Here is a 19,569-nt window from a genome sequence, read left to right as displayed (position 1 = left end):
ATGTATGATTAAACACAACCTGTGTTCTTTGCTGTGAGATTTGATGGAGTCATTGTCTGCTCATGTGCAGATTTTCCTATCTGTATATATCTGTGGAAGCTATTCTCTCAGAGCAGCCTGTGAGACAGAGAACCCTGAGAACTCATGGGCAAAGAGAGACTGTGTCATTAGGAATTTTCCTTTGTCCACACACCCACAGGTGGGCATGGTGTCTCAGAAACCCAGAGACTGGGCCCCTACAATGCGTGCGTGCGTGCGTGCGTGCGTGCGTGCGTGCGTGTGTGTGTGTGTGTGTGTGTGTGTGTGTGTGTGTTTATAAGTACAAATATGCACAAGTATAATACTAAGTATGAGTTGGATTCATGATTTATCTCTTCTCGACTGTCATAAAATGAAAACAATGGGATAATACAAATCAATCAAATTAGACAATTTTTTTCTTTCTGCTTAATATTAACCACTGGCTACAAGGTATCAGTGGTTCTGGCTTCCATGATCAGCTCCCAGGGTCCCTGACAGCTCTATCCCCCGAAGGCGCTGAGTGGAATCAGCTCACCCAGTGATGTTCTAGAACCTTATGGAGACTCCTGCCCAGGGATTGGTTGGGGCTCCAGGGATGTGTGGAGTTAGTGGTCCACTCTGGGCTCAGACAGCTTTCATCTGTGGAGCCAACCTTTATGCTCGCCCTGTTGTCCCTCTACAGTCACACCACTGTAATCCATTCACCCAGACAGGCATATGTAAATGAGCCCCAAAAATCCAGCAGTGGGGTGGCTGGCACTGATGTTTCCTCAGAATATTGTTGTAATAAAAATAAAAATGTAAAAAAAAAAAAAACCCAAAAAACAAAAAAAAAAACCCAAAAAACAAAAAAAACCTGAAACTTGCAGACCTCTGAGGATGTGTCCTGTTTTGGGTGGAAGAGACTAAGCTTGTCAGTTTAAACTGGAGCTGTTATCTATATTCTAGATCCACAGGGAACTGCCAGGGGCTCAGGGCCAGGTTCTTACTTTGCACGGCATATTCCCTATGCCCGTGCATATGCCATGCATGGCAAAGGTGCCACAGACTCCTCCTGTATGACACTAATTCCCTGAGTCCACAACGCTGCAGGAGTCTACAACGCTGCAGGAGTCCACAATGCTGCAGGAGTCCACAATGCTGCAGGTACTGCTGATAAGGAACACCCCAGATTTAGTCATCCTTCCCCACAGTCAAGATGCCCTGACTTGGTCTGGTCCATGGGACAATAGCAAATTTGATTCAAGCAGGGAGTGGAGAACTACTTGACATTGGAGGCCAGTTTCAAGTTTACCACAAACCAAACAAGCCTACCTGTGTGGAGGATAAGCCATCCCACAAAGAGGAGTCAGTGGTTCACAGGTGATAGTTAGCCAGTCCTGGACATTGACCAGATAGACATATGTGTCAACCCAGAGTGTCCAACCCTTGGTGAGCCACTAGCTGGCTAGAAGCATGAGTGAAGCCCACCACAGCAGCATCAGAGCCCAACGGACTGCAGGACAACAGTAAATGATGGTGGTTTAAAGCCAACAGTTGGGGTTGAGGGTTGTTACCTTAGCAACAGGTACCTGACACACATGATTTTGTGTGTGTGTGTGTGTGTGTGTGTGTGTGTGTGTGTGTGTGTGTTTGTGTGTTTGTGTGTGTGTATGAGAGAGAGAGAGAGAGAGAGAGAGAAGGAGAGAGAGAGGAGGGGAGGAGGAGGAGGAGAGAGGAGGAGGAGGAGGAGGAGGAGGAGGAGATAGAGAAAGATGATTTATGGTTCTCTTGTCAGATAGGTCAGGAAAACATTGCCTAAGAAGGACCAGAAGGGGCTCACTGGCTTACAGGGCTACGTAGGATGAGGGCTGGCATTAGATGGCAGCCAGTGAGTCATCTGTGAGTATAGAGAAGAAAGCAAATTACTTTATTGTATGTGGTCCCTTGCATCCCTTTATGTCTTTGCTGTTTTAAGGAAAACCACATTTTGAACTAAAAGAAACAGCATACTGATTTGGGGAGCTTCCATGCCAGCAGGACATCCACCTCTTTGGAATCAAAGCTAAGAGTCGCCTACCTAAAATGTTTCTTGGCTATCTCTACAGATCCTCTCAGAGCTGTACCGTTGTAGAACAGTGTCGTGCTTTGAAATCTGTTTGATGTGATTAAATGGGGTTTGATTTATGAATAGTAATTGGTTGGCATCAGAAACAGGGAAGGCTGTGTCTCACAAAAGACAGTCATCACACATTGACATAGCTTATGTATAGCCAGAAGTCAGTAATGGATGGCTTCCATGTGAAACAGGAAGACCAGGTCATCCACAAGGTGGGAGGAAACAGAGAGATGTCGCCCTGGAGGATCCCGGGTTTCCAGGTGGGGAGAGATCACCTGAGCAGGCAGCAGGCTGCGTTGCCAAGCCTAGGTTGCCAGTCCTGTGGGAGTGGAAGGGGAGCAGAAAGTTCTAGGCTGTACATCCTCATGAGGTTTCAGGCCTCATACTGGTAGCTGCTCATGACCATCTCCAGCATGGAAACAGGGATGGGGAGATTCCTGCCCTTTGTGATCATCCAGACAGCTGAGGTGCATTTGAACCTTCTCCTTTTTCTGCACTGACCCCCACTCCTTCCTTGTGTGTCCACATCTTCCTTCTCTGTAGTTTGTGGATGGTTCCATTGGTTTGGAGATTTCATTGTGTAGTTATTTCCCTCAAGTTAACTGTGTGTTGATGAGTGTGTGGTGCTCCTGAAGGCCACACTATGGGATATATAGTGCCTGCTTGAAGAGCCTCGTGGTTCTAATAGGACCACAGAACGAGGTGAGTTTTCATTTTGGTCAGCAGATGGCCAAAGCATGTGGATGTGTGTGGGGACAGAGGGGACACATTGGATCCAGAGGAGGCTGGGTGCATCTGTGAAGGCTTCCCAGAAGAACACAAGAACTTGGAGGTTTAACCCTGCCTTGCAGAGTGCTCATTGGATCCTTGTGGCCATCAGAATGCTGGACTGAGGCTGAGTTAGAGACAAAACACTGTGTCCTGGAAGAGCTGAGAGAAATTTTACAAGTCACTAGGAACTCTTTTTTAAAAAAATATTTAAATTAGAAGCAATCTTATTTTATATCAGTCCCAGTTCCCTCTCCCTCCCATCCTCCCATGCTCCCACCAACCCCCATCCCATCCTTCTGCTCCATAGAAAGGGTGAGGCCTTCCATGGGCAGGGCCTAGGCCGTTTCCTGTGTGTCTAGGCTGAGAGAGTATCCCTCTATGGGTAATGGGCTCCCAGTGTCCATTTGTATACTAGGGATAAATACTGTTCCACTGCTAGAGGCCCCATAGACTGCTCAGACCTCCTAACTGACACCCACATTCAGGGGGCCTGGTTCTGTCCTATGCTGGTTTTCGAGTTGTCGGTGTGGGGTCCCTTGTTCAGGTCAGCTGTTTCTGTGGTTTCCCCAGCCTCGTCTTGACCCCTCTGTTCATCATTCCTCCCTCTCTACAAGTGGATTCCAGGAGTTCGGCTTGGTGTTTAGCTGTGGGTGTCTGCTTCTGGTTTATTGTTATTGGATGAAGGCTCTAGGATGGCATATAAGGTATTGGATGAAGGCTCTAGGATGGCATATAAGTTAGTCATCATTTTCATTATCAGGGAAGGGCATTTAAGGTAGCATCTCCACTATTGCTTAGATTCTTAGTTGGGGTCATCCTTACATATCTCTGGACATTTCCCTAGTGTCAGATTTCTCTTTAAACCTATAGTAGCTCCCTCTATTAAGGCATCTTTTTTTTTCTCTCCTCTATTCTTCCCCTGACTCAATTTTCCTGGTCCCTCATGTCTTCCTTCCCCTTCCTCTTCTTGTCATCTCTTTCTTCTAACTCCCCCTACCCTGCTCCCAATTTGCTCAGGCAATCTTGTCCCTTTCCCCTTCTCTGGAGGAGCATGTATGCCTCTCTTAGGGTCATCTTTGTTCACTAGGAGCTCTTAATTGTCATTTTCATCTCTACGACCTCACAGTCCCTGTGTGTCTAGGTAACTTGAGGTGCGGGGGACATCAGTGATAGCAATCTTAGGGCCTGAGGTAGAACCGTACTCCCAGTCTCTGTGTCTATTCCACACTGTGTCCCCATTTGCTTTGAGGATGGCCATTCCTCATCTGGAGCCAATCTGTCCCTGGGCAGAAGGCCATGCTGGGCTCCCTTCAAGAGAAAGTCATTTATTATGTAAGTGCCATTCATATTCTAGCTGGTGATCAAGGGCGACATTTAATTTTTTTTCCATTATGTGGAATAATTTAAGATTATGTTATCAGTGTCATTTTAATGGCAACTTCTTAGTCATAAAAACAGCATCAATTATTCAACGTTACCTTGTGTGTCTGGGTTAAGTGGGGATGGCAGGAGGTAGAGGCGGGCAGGGAGGAAAGTAAGCTCAGGTGTCACTCCAGGCCAGTGGCCCTGTGGACCCTTCCTCATTCTGACTGAGTTGCTCATGACAGAGCTCCTCTTCAGGGCCCCTGTTCCCTCCTCCCCTGGTGTAATGTCCGCCAGGGTGCACTAATTAATTCCCTGACCTTCCTCTTGACTCTTCCCCAGGGATTCTGACCTCTTCACAGACCATACCTAAAGAGTCTCTGTTCTAGGGGACTGGGAAGCTCACAGCCCACACAGTCTAGATTGTCTAATGCTGGGGACAAAGTTAAGGAGTCCCAACCCCAAACCCTATGAGCATGATGGCTGGTATATGTGGGCTTGGAACCGTCAAATCCCATGGACTGCCAGCAGGAGAGCCTGGCTAGCATTTTTTTCTCCCCAGATCTCCATTTGAGATGCCCCAGCAGGGAAGAAAAGGAGCACAGGTGACATGAAGCTCAGGGAAGGTCACTTCTGGGACCCCAGGCAGATGTGTCAGTCTGTCTACAGTGAGTTGGGAAGATGGCAGGGCCTTCAGGGATTGGGTACCTGCTACCATTTATGTAGCTGTGTTTTTCGGTTAGTTTGCTATTTTATCCTCTGTCTGAGGATAAAACAACATCGGGGGTGGAGGGTGAAGAGTGTCAGAAATCCCATCAGCAAGTGAGAAAGGGATCCTGGGGTGCTCCTGCCTGAGGGTGACTGTGTCTCTTCCCTAATATTCTCTGGTGTGTGTGTGTGTGTGTGTGTGTGTGTGTGTGTGTGTGTGTGTGTGTGTGTGTGTGCGCGCGCACGCGCTCGCGCTCTCACATGCCACAGGAGACTGAGTTTACCTTCCCCCTTGTCTAAGACAGAAGCATCTTGTTCATTACTGCATGCATAGCTGGCCTAGAAGATTGCTTTCTGCCTCGTGTCTTCCTGTTAGGAGTGCAGGGATTTCAGACATGCGCACTGCCATATCTGGGCTTTTACGTGGATGCTGATATCCAAACTCAGGTCATCGGACTTATATAGCCAGCTCTTTGTCCATGGAGCCATCTCCCTAGTCACACTGACTTGTTTTGGGTGTGTGTATGTGGGTGGCTCTGGGCAGTTTCTTCCACATCTGCGACAGCAAACCCAAGTGAACAGAATAGACTTTAGGCTCTGGGTATTGCATCCCAAGTCCTTTCGTGCTAACGTGAGGCATGCGCAGTCACCTTCCTTGCCTTTGTCTGTCCCCACCTGCCACCTTCCTTTCATCTCTCCTTCCCCTTCTTTGTATTTCCTTGTATTTTTCTTTGTGTTTTCCTACTCCTGCCTTTTTGCAGGAGTGGGTGGAAACCATCTTGTGTATTGTGGGTCAGACACTGGCCTCAAACCATGCATGGTAAAAGTAATAATAACAGTAATAATTGTAATTCCACTGCGTGAGCATGGAGATCTCCAATTCTAGAGCCTTGGATAGGTGCTGCCTCCTACCTCCAGCAGCCCACTCTTGACTTTCTGTATGGAGTTGGGTTAGGAGTTGTGGGCGGAGATGGGGTAGGCAGGGCAGAGCAAGAGGTCAGAGGGGCGTGGGATGGAAGTGGAACATTCTTCTTGCAGCTTAGGAAGGAGCCTCCTAGTTTGCACATTGCCATTTGGAAGCAGTGAGGTGATGCAGCAAGCCTGAGCTGTCCAAAGCCCTTGTGGTGGGGACGGGGAGGAAGGTGACTCAGTCCTCTAATCATCAGCCAGGCACTCTCAGGGCTGGGGCAGAGAGTCAGGAACAACTGGCACCTGTCACATGCGCGTCCTGGAGAGATAGATCCTCCCTCCCTTTGCCCATCTTATGGGGCTACCAGGTTTCAAGGAGGGAGTGAGTGAGAAGTCATTGGAGTAAATTAGCCCTGGAAACAGAGGAAAGGCTAGCACATCAAGATGGCTAGCACAGCATCATGAGAAAGGCATGAAGGTCTTTTCACCCTCTGTTCCCGATTCTTCCTGCATAGACTGAGGCTTTGCTTACTGAGGGCATCTCCATACAGAACTCTCTCACTCTGTCACCTGGCTCCCCAGAGCAGCAGTGTTGTCAGCCCACGTTCAAGAACCACCTTGTGTGGGAGATGCCTTCTGATCCCTTTCCCCTTTTCTGGGGGCATCATGAGGAAGCCACCAAAACAGAGTTCCTGTGTCCCACTGGGAGCTGTTCCTGGAAGGGTGGGGGTGGGGACATATCTGGGAGATGAACTCTGGGCTGCTGCTGCCTAGAGTGGGAGACAATGAGGAGTTTGCAGGTGTGGAGCTCTAGGAGAAGGGGGACCATCCCAGGTACCACTCTGAGATGCTTCTGTAATCCATTTGCATACCTGAGCCCACCTGTGTGTTTTCTTTTAAGTTAATTGTCCATATGCAATCCATGCATACAACAGGTATGGATCAAGTCTAACTTCCCTTTTCTATACCACCCTACTTTCACACACTCTCCAACCCCTAGAAAGTGCTACTGTCTTTCTCAGGCTGTCTAGTGTCTGTATGAGAGAGAACCTGGAGTGCCTGCCATTCTGTGTGTCTGGCTCATTTTACCTAACCTGAGCCCTCCACTCTCATCTCATCCATTTTGCTGTAAATGACAGCATTTTGTTCTTCATTGTGGCCAAATTGTTTCTACATCACATTGTCTTCCTCCATTCTTATATTGACAGGCATGTCTTAGCTATGGTCGATATGCTGCAATAGTCACAAGACCTTCTGAAGGGTAAATGTGTGATCGAGCTCGTGATGGGGTGGGGGACAGGTGGGTGTGGACAGGGGTGAGATATCTTGGTCCTACTCCAGTGTTTTAAAAGGGAAGCCTCTTGGAGCTGGAGCGATGGCTTGGTGGTTAAGAAGACTTTTTGCTCTTGCAGAGGATCCAGGTCCAGTTCCCAGCACCACATGATGGTTCACAACCATCCATAACTCTAGCTCCAAGAGAACTTATGCTCTCTTCTGACCACTTTGGGAACCAGGAGCTCACATGGTACACAAACATAAATGTATGGAGGCAAAACACTCATGTAAAATATGATAAATGACATCTAAAAGGGGGTCTCATTTTAAAAAATGTTTACTTAGTTATGTGTGTGTGTCTGTGTGTGTGTGTGTGTGTGTGTGTGTGTGTGTGTGTGAGAGAGAGAGAGAGAGAGAGAGAGAGAGAGAGAGAGAGAGAGAGAGAGAGAGAGAGAGAATATGTACAGGGGTGCAACTCTTGGGAGTCTGTTCTTTCCCTTTACTGTGGAATCTGGGCATCAAACTCAGGTCTTCAGGCTTATACCCCTTAAGCCAGTGGTTCTCAAACTATGGATCTCGACCCCTTGGGGTTGAGCCACCCTTTCATAGGGTTTACTTAAGACCATTGGGAAACACAGATATTTACATTACAGTTCATAGCAGTAACAAAATTACAGTTGTGAAGTATCAACGAAAATAATTTTATGGTTGGGGTCACCACAGCATGAAGAACTATGTTAAAGGGTCACAGCATTAGGAAGGTTGAGGACCACTGCCTTAAGCCATCTTGCTGGCCCTAAAAGGGCAGCTTCTGAGTGCCGTTGGGATGGAGGCTTCTTAGTGTACTTCCTCCTATTCCCTAAAGCATGGATACGAAACAGCACAGCCACTGGGATCTGGGTTAGTGGAGTGGCAGAAAGAGCTGAGAGATAAGGGGATGCCATGGTTTGTTTTTCTTGAATGCCACTTGGAAGAGAGCCACTGTCTACACTGTAACCCGAGGATCACATGTACCTCCATGTTTAATAATAGTGAAGCTTACGTGAGTCACTGAACATGTCATCTGTCACAAATCCGGGAACAAGGGTGAACATAACCCTTGGGTGTGACATTTCTCTTCATTTGTTTGTGCATTTACTCAACTTTTTTTTTGTGTGTGTGTGTTATTTGTGTGGGAGAAAACACGTGTGTATGCACGTGCATGTGGGGCCAGAGGTTGATGCCAGAAGTCTTCCTCAACCATGCTTACTTCCTCAGGCCTTTCGTTGAAGCTGGGCCTCCTCAGATCTCTAAGCTGGTTGACCAATGAGATCCAGGGATCCACTTGTCTTCACCTTCCCAGGGCTGGGTCACTGGCATCATAGCCACTGTGCCTGCCTCTTGGATGCTTGAGGTCCAAACTCACAGGTCCTCATGCTCAGACAATAAACACTTGACCCACTGAGCCACCTTCCCGGTCCCTTTCTTCCAAACATTGTCACTATTCAGGTCTCTAATTGTTCAATCTGTCATTGATTGTTTGTTATGGTCTCTCAAAGGAGAAGGGACAGTTCGTGCAGGATGAGAATTGACTCTTTTATATCTTGAGGAGCTGCAGAATTCTGGTAGACAGTTGATGCTTAATTAAAAACATATTGAGTCGTGAGAGCAGGCAGGCAGCAGTCATCCAAGCAAGTGACAGAATTCTTTTCTTGGTAGTGACAAGAGCTCAGAGTTCCCAGCATTAATCTGTAATAACAGCAGAGAGCTGTGAGGTCCTGGTCAGCCTAAATCTTTCAAAAGCGGGGCTTCTCCACATTAGTGATGTGGTCGTCTGATTGTCCTTCGCTCTGAGGCTGCCCCATACATGATAGGATATTGAGAAATATCAGAGGAACCACCCACACTCCCACTGGAACAGCCAAAGATGTCTAATTCTCAGTGTTCTGAGGTCTGGGGAGGGAGACTAAAATCACCCTGTTTAAAACCATTGTCCTGAATCAACCTGATTGTTTCCAAGTTGTGCCTTCCTTGGAGGGCTTCAGTTGGAGGAGTGGCCTCGGCCTCAGCGTGGTGCACATGACTGCAGTGGCATTTCCCCTGCAACGAAGCCATTCCCCGCCTCCATCTTTCTCCTGGTTCTTCACATCATCAAAGGAAGACAAAGGCAGGAACGTCAGCTGTTGCCCTATCATGGTGAGCATCTTTTATTGCTGCAGCAATCTCTCAGATATCAGCGGGAGATGTAGAATTAGAAATAATTAAAGCATATAAACAAACAAAGAGCTGCAACTCTGTGGCCTACGGCTCATCACGCAGACACCAGCTGTCACCCGAAAGTGTTTGGAGGGGCCTTCTGCAGAGGTGTGGACTGCCTCGCTCAGGGTTTCTCATCCACCCACGACTCTGTCCATCTGTGGTGCCAGCCTTGACCACGATGCCAAGAGCCAGATGCCACTCAGTGTGACAGAGGGGATTCCAGGATTCAGCATAGTAGCTGGGGACTGCATGGGACTGGCCAAACAGGGATGGCGGCTTCTGCCCCTCTCCCCATTCTCAAACAAGATTAAACGAGGCAAAGTACTCCATAGAAGATTTGATATATAAGGAATGAAGAAACTACAGATGCATGAAAAAAAAAAGATGTGAGACACTCTGAAGTGTTCATGTTTAACATTTAATTGGAAAGAAATGATGAAATAAAATATCTGAATCTTTAATTTCCTTTTGTCCTTGATCGCCATCGCCACAAGAGAACAATAAGGCAAGTGTTGTGTGTCTGTGCCCGAAAGAAACAACCCCAATTCTCTGAGCTTCTGTCTGACGCCATGGCCTCCTCATTGTGATGGACTTAAAGCCTCTGAAACTGTGAGACAAAATAAATTCTTCCTTCTCCTCTGTTCTTCTGCCAGGAGTTTTGGTTATGATGATACAGAAAGTTGATACCAGGACTGGGGGAACTGGCATGACTAACCCTGATTATACATTTCCCAAGCCTTTGGAATTGTGTGTGGGAACAATTTGGAAGCATTTAGAGATGTGGGCCTTGGATGCTGTAGAAGCTGTAAGCAGAACTTGGTGGGTGATTCTGCTGGAAGCCCAGGAGACCAGAATCCCATAAAAAACTCAGGCAGTAACGAATGTGCTCATCTGGCTCCTGATGGGAGAAGCACTCTATTGAGAGCTAGACTATAGACCATGTATGCCATGTCCTAGCCAAGACTTTCGTCTACATTTACCCATGTCCTAAAACTTTGTGGGAGGCTGACTTTGAAGCAATGGGTAGGGCTAGAGAGATGGCTCAGTGTTAAGAGCACACACACTGCTCTTGCAGAGGACCTGAGTTGGATTCCCAACACCTGCTTACAACCCTCTATAACTCCAGCTCTGTGTATATCCAATGTCTGTGGCCTTTGTGGGTATCTGCACTCACACGAGCACACACACACACACACACACACACACACACACACACACACACACACACAGAGAGAGAGAGAGAGAGAGAGAGAGAGAGAGAGAGAGAGAGAGAGGGGGCATGCACACACACTATTAAAAAAATAAAAAGAATAAATTAACTTGGCAGAGGAGATTCCCTGACAGTGTTCAGGTGGCAGAATGGTTATTGTTGGCTGCTCTTAGTCAAGCTTATAGTGAGAACTGTTAGCAGAAAAGCAGAGCAGGAATATTTGAAAATATGAAAACTGAGTAGAAAAAGAGTAAGTTGAAAGTTGTAGACAAGGAGGGTACAGTTTGTAAAAAATTTGCTACATTGAAGAGAAGCCAAACATTTTGCACTGAGACAGTTGGATATTGGGCCAGACCCCACTCACAACACATTCCTAAGTATAAATCCATAGCTTCCTCTGAAGGATTTTTTTTTGTGATTAGTGAACACCAGGGTTTCTTGCTTACACAGGACTATCTAGGGAATTCTTCTCTCAGATTCCTCCACCCAGGCACTTACAGGCCACTTGTAGCTATGGTCAAATCTGGTCTGGCTATCCAACATGGTAGCAGACTTTGACATTGTCTGTATAGTGTTTGGTGTAGCAGGCATATTGAATGCAAGAACAGTGGTGTTGTAGAGACTTCCACCCAGATGTACATGGATGTTTCTTTGGACTGCCAGCTCACAAAAAACAACAGGGAGACTTATTAATTATGAAAGCTCAGCCTTAGCTTAGGTTTGTTCCTAGCTAGTTATGACCTAAATTAGCTCATATCTTTTCATCTATGTTCTTTTGCATGGCTCAGTTATATTTACTCTGTTCTGCTTATCCTGCTACCTCAGCATCTGGCTGGTGACCCCTTCTTCCTAGGCATTCTCTCTCTGCCCAGGAAGTCCTGCCTATCTCTTCTGCCTAACTGTTGGCTGTTCAGCTTTTTATTACAGCAATCACACCAAGACATCTTCATAGTATACAAATATCCCATAACACCCAGATCTTTAAGGCTGCTTGCAAGACCAACCTGTATATAATAGGACCAAGTTCACTGTGAGATCTCCTGGGAAGCTGATGTGTGAAGCAGCGAGAGTGTGTGGGGTCTAATGTTTTCCCTGCTGGGCTTCAGTCTGTCCTTGCTAGTCTCCCATTCCTCCATTTTGAATCAGGAACCCTTACTGTGTGCTTTTGTGTATGGGAAGCACGCACCTCACATTTTGATTTTCCCCGAATTCACAGCCGTGAGTCTCCTTAGGTGTCAGAAGAGACTGTGAACTTACACTTTTGAGTGATATTGTGACCATGACCTAGGTCATGTTCTAAGTCTGCTGTGCCCTGTATCCAGAGAGATGAACTCTCTCTCTCTCTCTCTCTCTCTCTCTCTCTCTCTCTCTCTCTCTCTCTCTCTCTCTGTGTGTGTGTGTGTGTGTGTGTGTGTGTGTTTGGGGGACTGACTGGCATTTAGGGGATCTGTGCCAACTCCTTAGATCTTGAGTTTTGGAACCTGCAAAGTCATCTATCCCCTAAGCTTGTCATCTTCCATATAGTCCCACCTATGAGAGCTGGTTCTTACCAGGTACTCAGCCCTTAGTTCCCTTAGCAGGACATGGGTCCTCTGTCCAGACATCTGTGGGTCCTGAGGGTCTAGAGTCCCAAGGGCATGGAAGTGCTGTAGTGACAGTCCTGTTTCATGTTTCAGGGTGCTGCAGAAGACCCCCAGACGGCCCTGGCACTGAACTTGGACCCTGCATTGATGAAGAAGAAGTCTGATCCCGAGGGCCCCACCACACTGCTCCTGCCTGAGAGGGAACTCTCCATCCGGATAGGTAGCGCTGGGCTTCTTTCAGGCAAGCCTTCTGCTGCAGATGCTGAGCTGGGCCAGAGGGAGGGTCCAGACTTAGGGCTGGCTCCAGGAGATGAGGGGATGCTGGGCACTGCCCTTCCAGGCTGCTCACTCACTGCTCACAGTGGCGCTCTGTCCATGTCCGTTTCTCTTATTTGTTCATGCAAACTCTCGCCCGTTATACAGGCAGCTTTGCTGCTGTATCCAACTTGAATGGATGGATAGGGGTCACTCTTAATGGGATGGGGCTGATTTGAGTTAGAAAGGATGAACACTGATTAGTCCACCCATCTCCCCATTCCCGGTGAACCCCAAGTGCCCTTTCCATTTGTGTGATACTGACTTTCTGATTCATCTGGGAAAGAGGGCATGTACCTTTTGCATCATCTGCGTGGAGCCAGAGCACTTTAAAGACAACAACAGCAAAGTGACATCATTTCTGCTGAGGTAGAGGGAAGGGTCTCTCCAAAGGAACCAGCTAACACTTCCTAAATCTCAGAGGGGCCCAGGCTGAGCTTGGATTCTTCCCTGCACAGTTCTCAAGCCCCATGGTTTCTGTTCTCATTCTTGCCTGGATGTATCATCCAGGAAAAGCCTTGGATGCCTTCTCCCTGGTTGACCCTCTCTGCCTTCCACCACTTCCTAGCTGGGAAATAAGCAGGAAATAAAATCCATCTAGTAGGTTCTCAGGCTGGAGAGGATCAGCCACAGCTGCCCTCTGTGACCCATCATGCATCTCATTCATACTCAGCCTGTAATGGTGGAGCCCTAGCTGCCATTCTCTCCCACAGGATTGTAGTCTAGGGCTGTCTTCCACCAAACTTGTCATTTTTCATGCCAAGTCCTGAGCATACAGGCACTCGGATCTCTATGCGAATTTCCTTTGCTCAACTCCTGTGTGTCCTTGTGAGGATATTGTAGCCCTAACTCAGTGTTTCTCTAGGGTAGAAAAGTTGGCCTGGCTCTACTTCTTTGTCTTTGAAACCAAAGGATTTGGGGGTTCAGGGTAAACTGGAAAGCACACACACACACACACACACACACACACACACACACACACACACACACACACACACGCATGTGTTGTGGAAGACAGAGGACAACCTTTGCCATTATTCCTTAGGTACTACCTATGTTTTTGTCTGTTTGAGACCAGAGGGTGGTTGTCTTACTGACCTGAAACTTGCCAAGTTGACTAGGCAGGCTGCCCACACAATCCCATGGACTGCCTCTCAGTCTCCGTCTCCCCACATCGGAACTGCAAGCACACACCATCATGCCCAGCTTTTTTTATGTAGGTTCTGGGGCTTGAACTCAGGACCTCATGCTTGAAAGGCCAGCACTTTACAGACTGAGTTATCTCCCTAGCCCCTCAGTGGACTTTTCCCAGGGAGCTTTAGAAGATTTCTGCATCCTCTCAGCATTCCATGGTGGGGCTGTGTGGTGGGAGCTGCAGTCCTTTCGCCTGGCTCTGAACACCAGGTACCTCCCGTTACCTGGTTGCCAAGCAATCCTTGTAGCTGTTGCTAACTGTTTTGATACAGGCCCGGATGCAGCCCTTGAAGATGGTTTGCTTGCTGCCATCTCATCTCACCTGGATGCACCTGTGGGTGTCAGGCATCCGGAGACTCTCAAACTGATAGTGCTTATTTGCTGCCTGGCTTCCTGCAGACCAAGCCCGAAGGGGCGCTGTTTGTACCATCTGGATTTGTCCTTTAGCTTGCAGTAACTGGAGCAAGGAGGCCAGCTTAATGGGCATTTAGTGACAAACATCAGCCTTTAAAAAACAATCATGGCACTGCTATCATGTCCTGTAATTGGTTCAGCAGGGGGAAAGCCAGAGAAGCCAAGCCTTGGGAGGGAAGTTCAGCTGCCCTGGGTGGCACCAGCAGCCAGGCTGGGAAAATCATTTATTAGACACTTAGCTATTGATGGCTGTCTGTACCTAACATTTATTATTTCAGTTATTCTCAAAGCCAGGGGTATTTTGGGATATAGTGAGGCCAGAAGTTCCTATAAAACTATATCATTATATTTTTCTCCCTCCCTCCCTCCCTCCCTCCTCCCTCCCTCCCTCCCTCCCCCACCCATCACTCCCATTTTTCTTTCTCACTCTTTCTACCAACCACCTACCCATGTATTTACCCAACCCTCCTTTTTTATCTTTCTTCTAACTCAAAATGTAATGGCAAGGATTTAAAAAGAAAGAGTGGCTTTCCTCAAATCTCTCATAGTTGAGTCCTCCTCCTGCAGACACAAGTGCCTTCCTGGTTTCTTGGTGTTCCTGGTGTTCTTTAAGGGTTGCTGTGCCTGGGCTGTAGTCACACTTGGAGCATTGTCCTGTGCTTTGAGATTTTTGAACTTGACCAGATTTTGTTATTGGATGGGGCACTCTTGGATCCATCCCATTTTGTGGCTGCCCGTGACCTTGCATGATTGATAGTCCTTTAGATCAATCCCATTTTTCTGTTGTTATCAAGAATTTGGCAGAGAACGTTTTTGGCATTAGTGAATAGTTGTGTGTATGTTTGTATATGGAGGTCTGTGTGTGAACCTCAAAGGGTTAATTATGCAAAGCTTTTGTGTTCTTGTGTTTGTTATATTAAGTTCTTTGACAGTTCATGCATGTAAACAATACATTCTGGTTCTCCCCCCCTCAACGCCTTCATTTCATGTCCCTCCCACTGCTACCAATCCTTCCCCTCCCAGTCACTTTTTCAAATTCATGACTTTTGGTTTTGTTGTGTGACCTGACTATGTGTTTTTGGAAGGCATAGAGCTGTAATTTTTTTTTTTTTTTTTTTACCACACTTCAGATTCCCTGAGACTCTAATGTATCCTAAGTCTTGGACATTTCTGCCTCAGTTCCTCCCATCAAACATTTTGAGTTATCACTCTCTCTAGGTTAAGAGGAGGTTTCTTTTTTTTTCCCCCTTCATCCCTTCTGGTCAGGCCTGTAACCTGGACTTCTTCATTGAGAGGGTGGAAGCAAAGCATGATGGTTATTAAAATGTACTATGAGGAAAGAAAGAAAACACAATGAAATATGGTAGGACATTTTGTTTTTGCAGAAGGCAGAAAAAGAAAGGGCTAAGATAATGATTGTGATGATAATGGTGGTGATGACATTAGTACTGATGATGATGATAGCCAAGAGCTTTTTATTGCTGTGGGTGTTAAAATAAATAAATGACCAGATATAATTTCTTGAAGTGGGCTCAATGCAGGCAAGAAGGGCAGTTACATGTCTTTGCTTGTGGGACTGTTGTCAGATGATGCACTTTCAAAGCTCTTTCAGCTTCTGAAAAGTGTTGTTGTACTTGGTCCAAGTGAGCTTAGAACCCAAATGGCCTGTTCCCTTGCCTCCTCCTCCTCCTCCTCCTCCTCCTCCTCCTCCTCCTCCTCCTTCTCTCTCTTACTTGTTTCCTTCCTTCCTTCCTTCCTTCCTTCCTTCCTTCCTTCCTTCCTTCCTTCCTTCCTTCCTTCCTTTCTTTCTTTCTTTGAGGTGGGCAGTAGTTTGGGAGCACTTTTTCTTGTGGCCCGGCCAGAAGACAATGTGGTATTCCCATGAATGTAATTGACAAACGTTCCCTGACAAAGCATGCTGAAATGCTGAAATAGAGGAAATGCCCTCTGCATCCCCTCTCCCACCAACCCTGGGGGCAGGAAGCCAGATGGAAGTGTCTAGGTGCAGGGTAGCTTCTTCAGAAGCCCTTTCTTGGCTTGCAAGTGGCTGACTTCTCTGAATGTTGCCTCTCAATGTGACACTATTCCTGGGGAGCTGAAAAATGTCTATTCACCCAGACAGGACACTGACAGCAGACCTAAGTATGGATAGGACCAAAGACCAAGTTGGGATTTATAGGAGCAGAATTACTCAAAGACAGCTTCAACACCAAAGCCTGCCCCAGCTGCCATCTGTATTAGGTCAGCTGCACCTGCTGGCCAGAGGCCATCAGGGAGCAGGCCTAGGGATTGTTGACATTCCCTCAGACAAGGAGGAGCAGGGAGGGTGACTGGCCACTTGCCTGAATTTTAAGCTCCACCCACACACCCCTCACAGCTGTTTCTATATAATCCGACCCCAATTGTATATGGCCTCAGGTCTGGAGAGGTACTAGATTATATAGCTTGGGAAAGTTAACTAGACAGGAGGGCTCAATCTGCAGCTCTGTGGACACCATCTTGACATGGTGGGTGGACACTTTCCAGTGGGACTACTTTGGGGTCCCCCATGCTCCTATCATAACCCCGAACCCATGCATACTCTGTAGATAAGCCCAATAAACTCATCGGTTCCCTAGAGTGAGTGAGTGTTAGTGGAGTTGTACTTTGGTTTCCTCATGACTGCATCTTTTTGCCCTTTGACCGGCGCTCACCCAACAGAGTCCTAGTTTCCAAGTAAAGTCATGTTCCCAGGTTCCAGGGAGACCTGCATCTTGGTGGGGGCCCCATTCCACAGGGCACATACACCCCCAGCCCACTCATATCTGGGCTCAGGAGCACAGTTGTGTAGAGGATGTGCCGGGTACTAGAGAGGGGGGGGAGGGAGGGAGGGAGGGAAGGAAGGAGGAAAGGAGGGAGGGGAGAGCAGAACAGGAGAGGCAGCCTGGGGAGGCTAATCCTGACAGTAATAGAATGAAACCCCTTTTAATTCATCCGGAGCTTTGGAGGCCACTGCCTGCAGCTCCGCTTGTGGTATTCATTAGTGCTCTACAGGAGTTAGGGTCCTGTCTCCTTATGCCAAGTGTAACATTTGCTTGGTTAGCAGGCTCCATCATATTTATAAGCGCCTGACACATTCATCTCAGCTCATAAGTCTATTAAACAGGGTAATGTGTTTTTAATGTGCGCTCGGGAAACAACCAGAAGTGGCCAGAACCCCAGCAGCCGGGTCAGGATATTCCTGCAGAGCGTTTATTACTCAGAGATTTAGAGGGCTGCTCCCAGAAACAGCTGTCTTGGTTGTTCCCTAGATTATTTTGTTTTGTTTTTGAGCTGTTGCTTTGCTTTTTCTTTCAGTTCTTCAAACTCAAAATTCAGGATAGCAGCCAGGCGTTGGTGGCGCACGCCTTTAATCCCAGCACTCGGGAGGCAGAGGCAGGCGGATCTCTGTGAGTTCGAGGCCAGCCTGGTCTCTAGAGCAAGTGCCAGGACAGGCTCCAAAGCTACAGAGAAACCCTGTCTCGGAAAAAAAAAAAATCGGGGTAGCACTTGAAGATTTAGGACTGGTTTTGTTTCCTGCCTTCAGTGCTGGGGAGGGGTGGAAAAAACTCAAGGCCTTATGCAGCTAGATCAGCACTGTATACCTGAACTGCATCTGAGGCTTGGAGTATGTAGGATCATTAGGATTTGTTTTTGTTTTTGTTTTTGTTTTTGTTTTTGTTTTTGTGTTTGCTTGTTTTCCTACATGTTTCCCTCGGCTCTGACTCGTCTTTCCTTTTCCTCTTACTGTTACTACCTTGCCCCATAAGGACAGAGCCTCTTTTGATCATGTAGGATTGGAAGTGGATTGATGCTGCTTCCAGCCTTTGAGCTGGAAGGGGCTGAGGGAGCTGCAGAATTGGGTTTTGAACTCAGGTGAAGATCACCATAGCGCTAGCATTTGGAATATGGTGCATGCTGCCCCGCCTTGAGGAAAAGGGGGTGATGGGGTCGGTGACGTGCCCAGCTTGACCTGGCTGCTGTAACTACTTCACAATTGGATAGAAATAGTCCCAACACACTCCCAAATTCCCCTGGGTCACACATGTAGTTAACCTCAGCCACTTATTTAACCCTTTGCTCTGTGGTTTCGCTCCTTTCAGAAAGCCATCTTAAGTGGAATCATAGAGCCTTTGCAGCCGGACTGCCTTCACTTGGCATCATGTATCTGGGAACACCTCATGATGTCATAAGTAATAAGAGTCCCTTCTCTTATGGCTTAATAATATTCTGTGTTATGTGGATATACCGCAGGATGTGTATCTGTTCTGCATCAGAAAGCCATCTGACTTGGTTCCCAGTTTTTGGTAATTGAGCAATAGCTCTGAATATTCACATTCAGCTTTTTGTGTAGACAAAAGCTTTTGCTTGTTTTTGGAGCCCAGTGAGGGATTATGCGATGTGTGCTTGCTGGACTTTACAGCAACTCTCCAAACTGTCTCTCCAAGTGGTTTTCCAGTTCATTATCCCCACCAGACCTCTGCTTCCTATGAGTCCTGTCCAGCCTTGGTAATGGAAATTCTTCATTTTTCTTTTTACATCTTAGTGGTCTCTTGTGATTTTAATTTGTGCCTCCCCAATACCTTGTGTTGTTTGTCATTTCTTTGTGAGTTCTTTACCATCTATATATTATCTTTGGACTCAAGATCCTCTGCCTATAAACAAAGAAAAGAAAAATGTTTGTTTGTGTTCCTATTGCAGAGTCTTCAGAGCTTGTTATCTGCATTTCAGATAAAAATCCTTTGTCAGATCCGTGGTTTTCATTCATTTTTCTCCTGGTTCCTAGTTTACCCTTTTATTCTCTGAACGATGCCTGGGGGGGGGGGAAGCAAGCTTTCTGGAAAACAAATAAGTTCTGTTTACCAGTTTTTTCTTTCTCCAAAGTATGCATTTAGTGTCCTGTCTAAGAATCCTCTGTTTAATTCATGGTCACAAAGATTTCCTCCTATGTGTTCTTCTAAAAGTTTTACATTTAGGTCTTTGTGATATTTTTGTTTATTTTACACAGCCAGGAATCCCCTGGGAAGAGTCTCACTGAGGGATTGACTAGATTAGGTTGGCCTGTGGGCATGTCTGTAGGGGGTTGTCTTAATTACATTAATTGAGGTGGGAACAGTTACCCACTGTGGGCACCAGTCCCTAGGCAGGGGACTCTGGACTGCCCTGGTAGGGAAAGTGAACTGAGAATTGTTTTCTGACCAAGCACACAACATGGCCACCTGTTTTAGGCTCTTGATGCCTTGCCTTCTCCACCCCGATAGACTGCAACTTGCCAGTGTGATGTAAAATAACCCCCCCTCCCTTTTCCCTTAGGTTGCTGTTGTGGGAAGATTCTAAAACAGCAACAGAAAAGAAGCCAATACAGTTTTTGATCCATCTTTAGTTTTTTTTAAGAGTTATTTTATTTTTAATGATGTGTAATGTGTGTGAATCTGTGCATGGGTATGTGCACA

General features: G+C 46.9%; 1 protein-coding gene across 3 annotated transcripts in view; it reads left to right on the top strand.

The window, feature by feature from the left end:
• Slc39a11 (solute carrier family 39 member 11) overlaps nucleotides 1-19,569 on the top strand; it is a 412,078-nt gene that overhangs the window by 173,662 nt on the left and 218,847 nt on the right. For 2 of the 3 annotated variants that reach the window (XM_027425778.2, XM_027425777.2), the window contains exon 5: nucleotides 12,269-12,416. In XM_027425778.2, coding sequence (XP_027281579.1) covers nucleotides 12,269-12,416 — 148 coding nt within the window. The remainder of the gene's footprint in view (nucleotides 1-12,268; nucleotides 12,417-19,569) is intronic. The other variant, XM_027425779.2, reaches the window with a different exon arrangement.

This window comes from Cricetulus griseus, chromosome 7 (assembly GCF_003668045.3).
Source record: "Cricetulus griseus strain 17A/GY chromosome 7, alternate assembly CriGri-PICRH-1.0, whole genome shotgun sequence".
Taxonomy (NCBI): domain Eukaryota; kingdom Metazoa; phylum Chordata; class Mammalia; order Rodentia; family Cricetidae; genus Cricetulus; species Cricetulus griseus.
The sequence above is the reverse complement of the archived record's forward strand: the minus strand, read 5'-3'. Positions and strand labels throughout refer to the sequence as shown.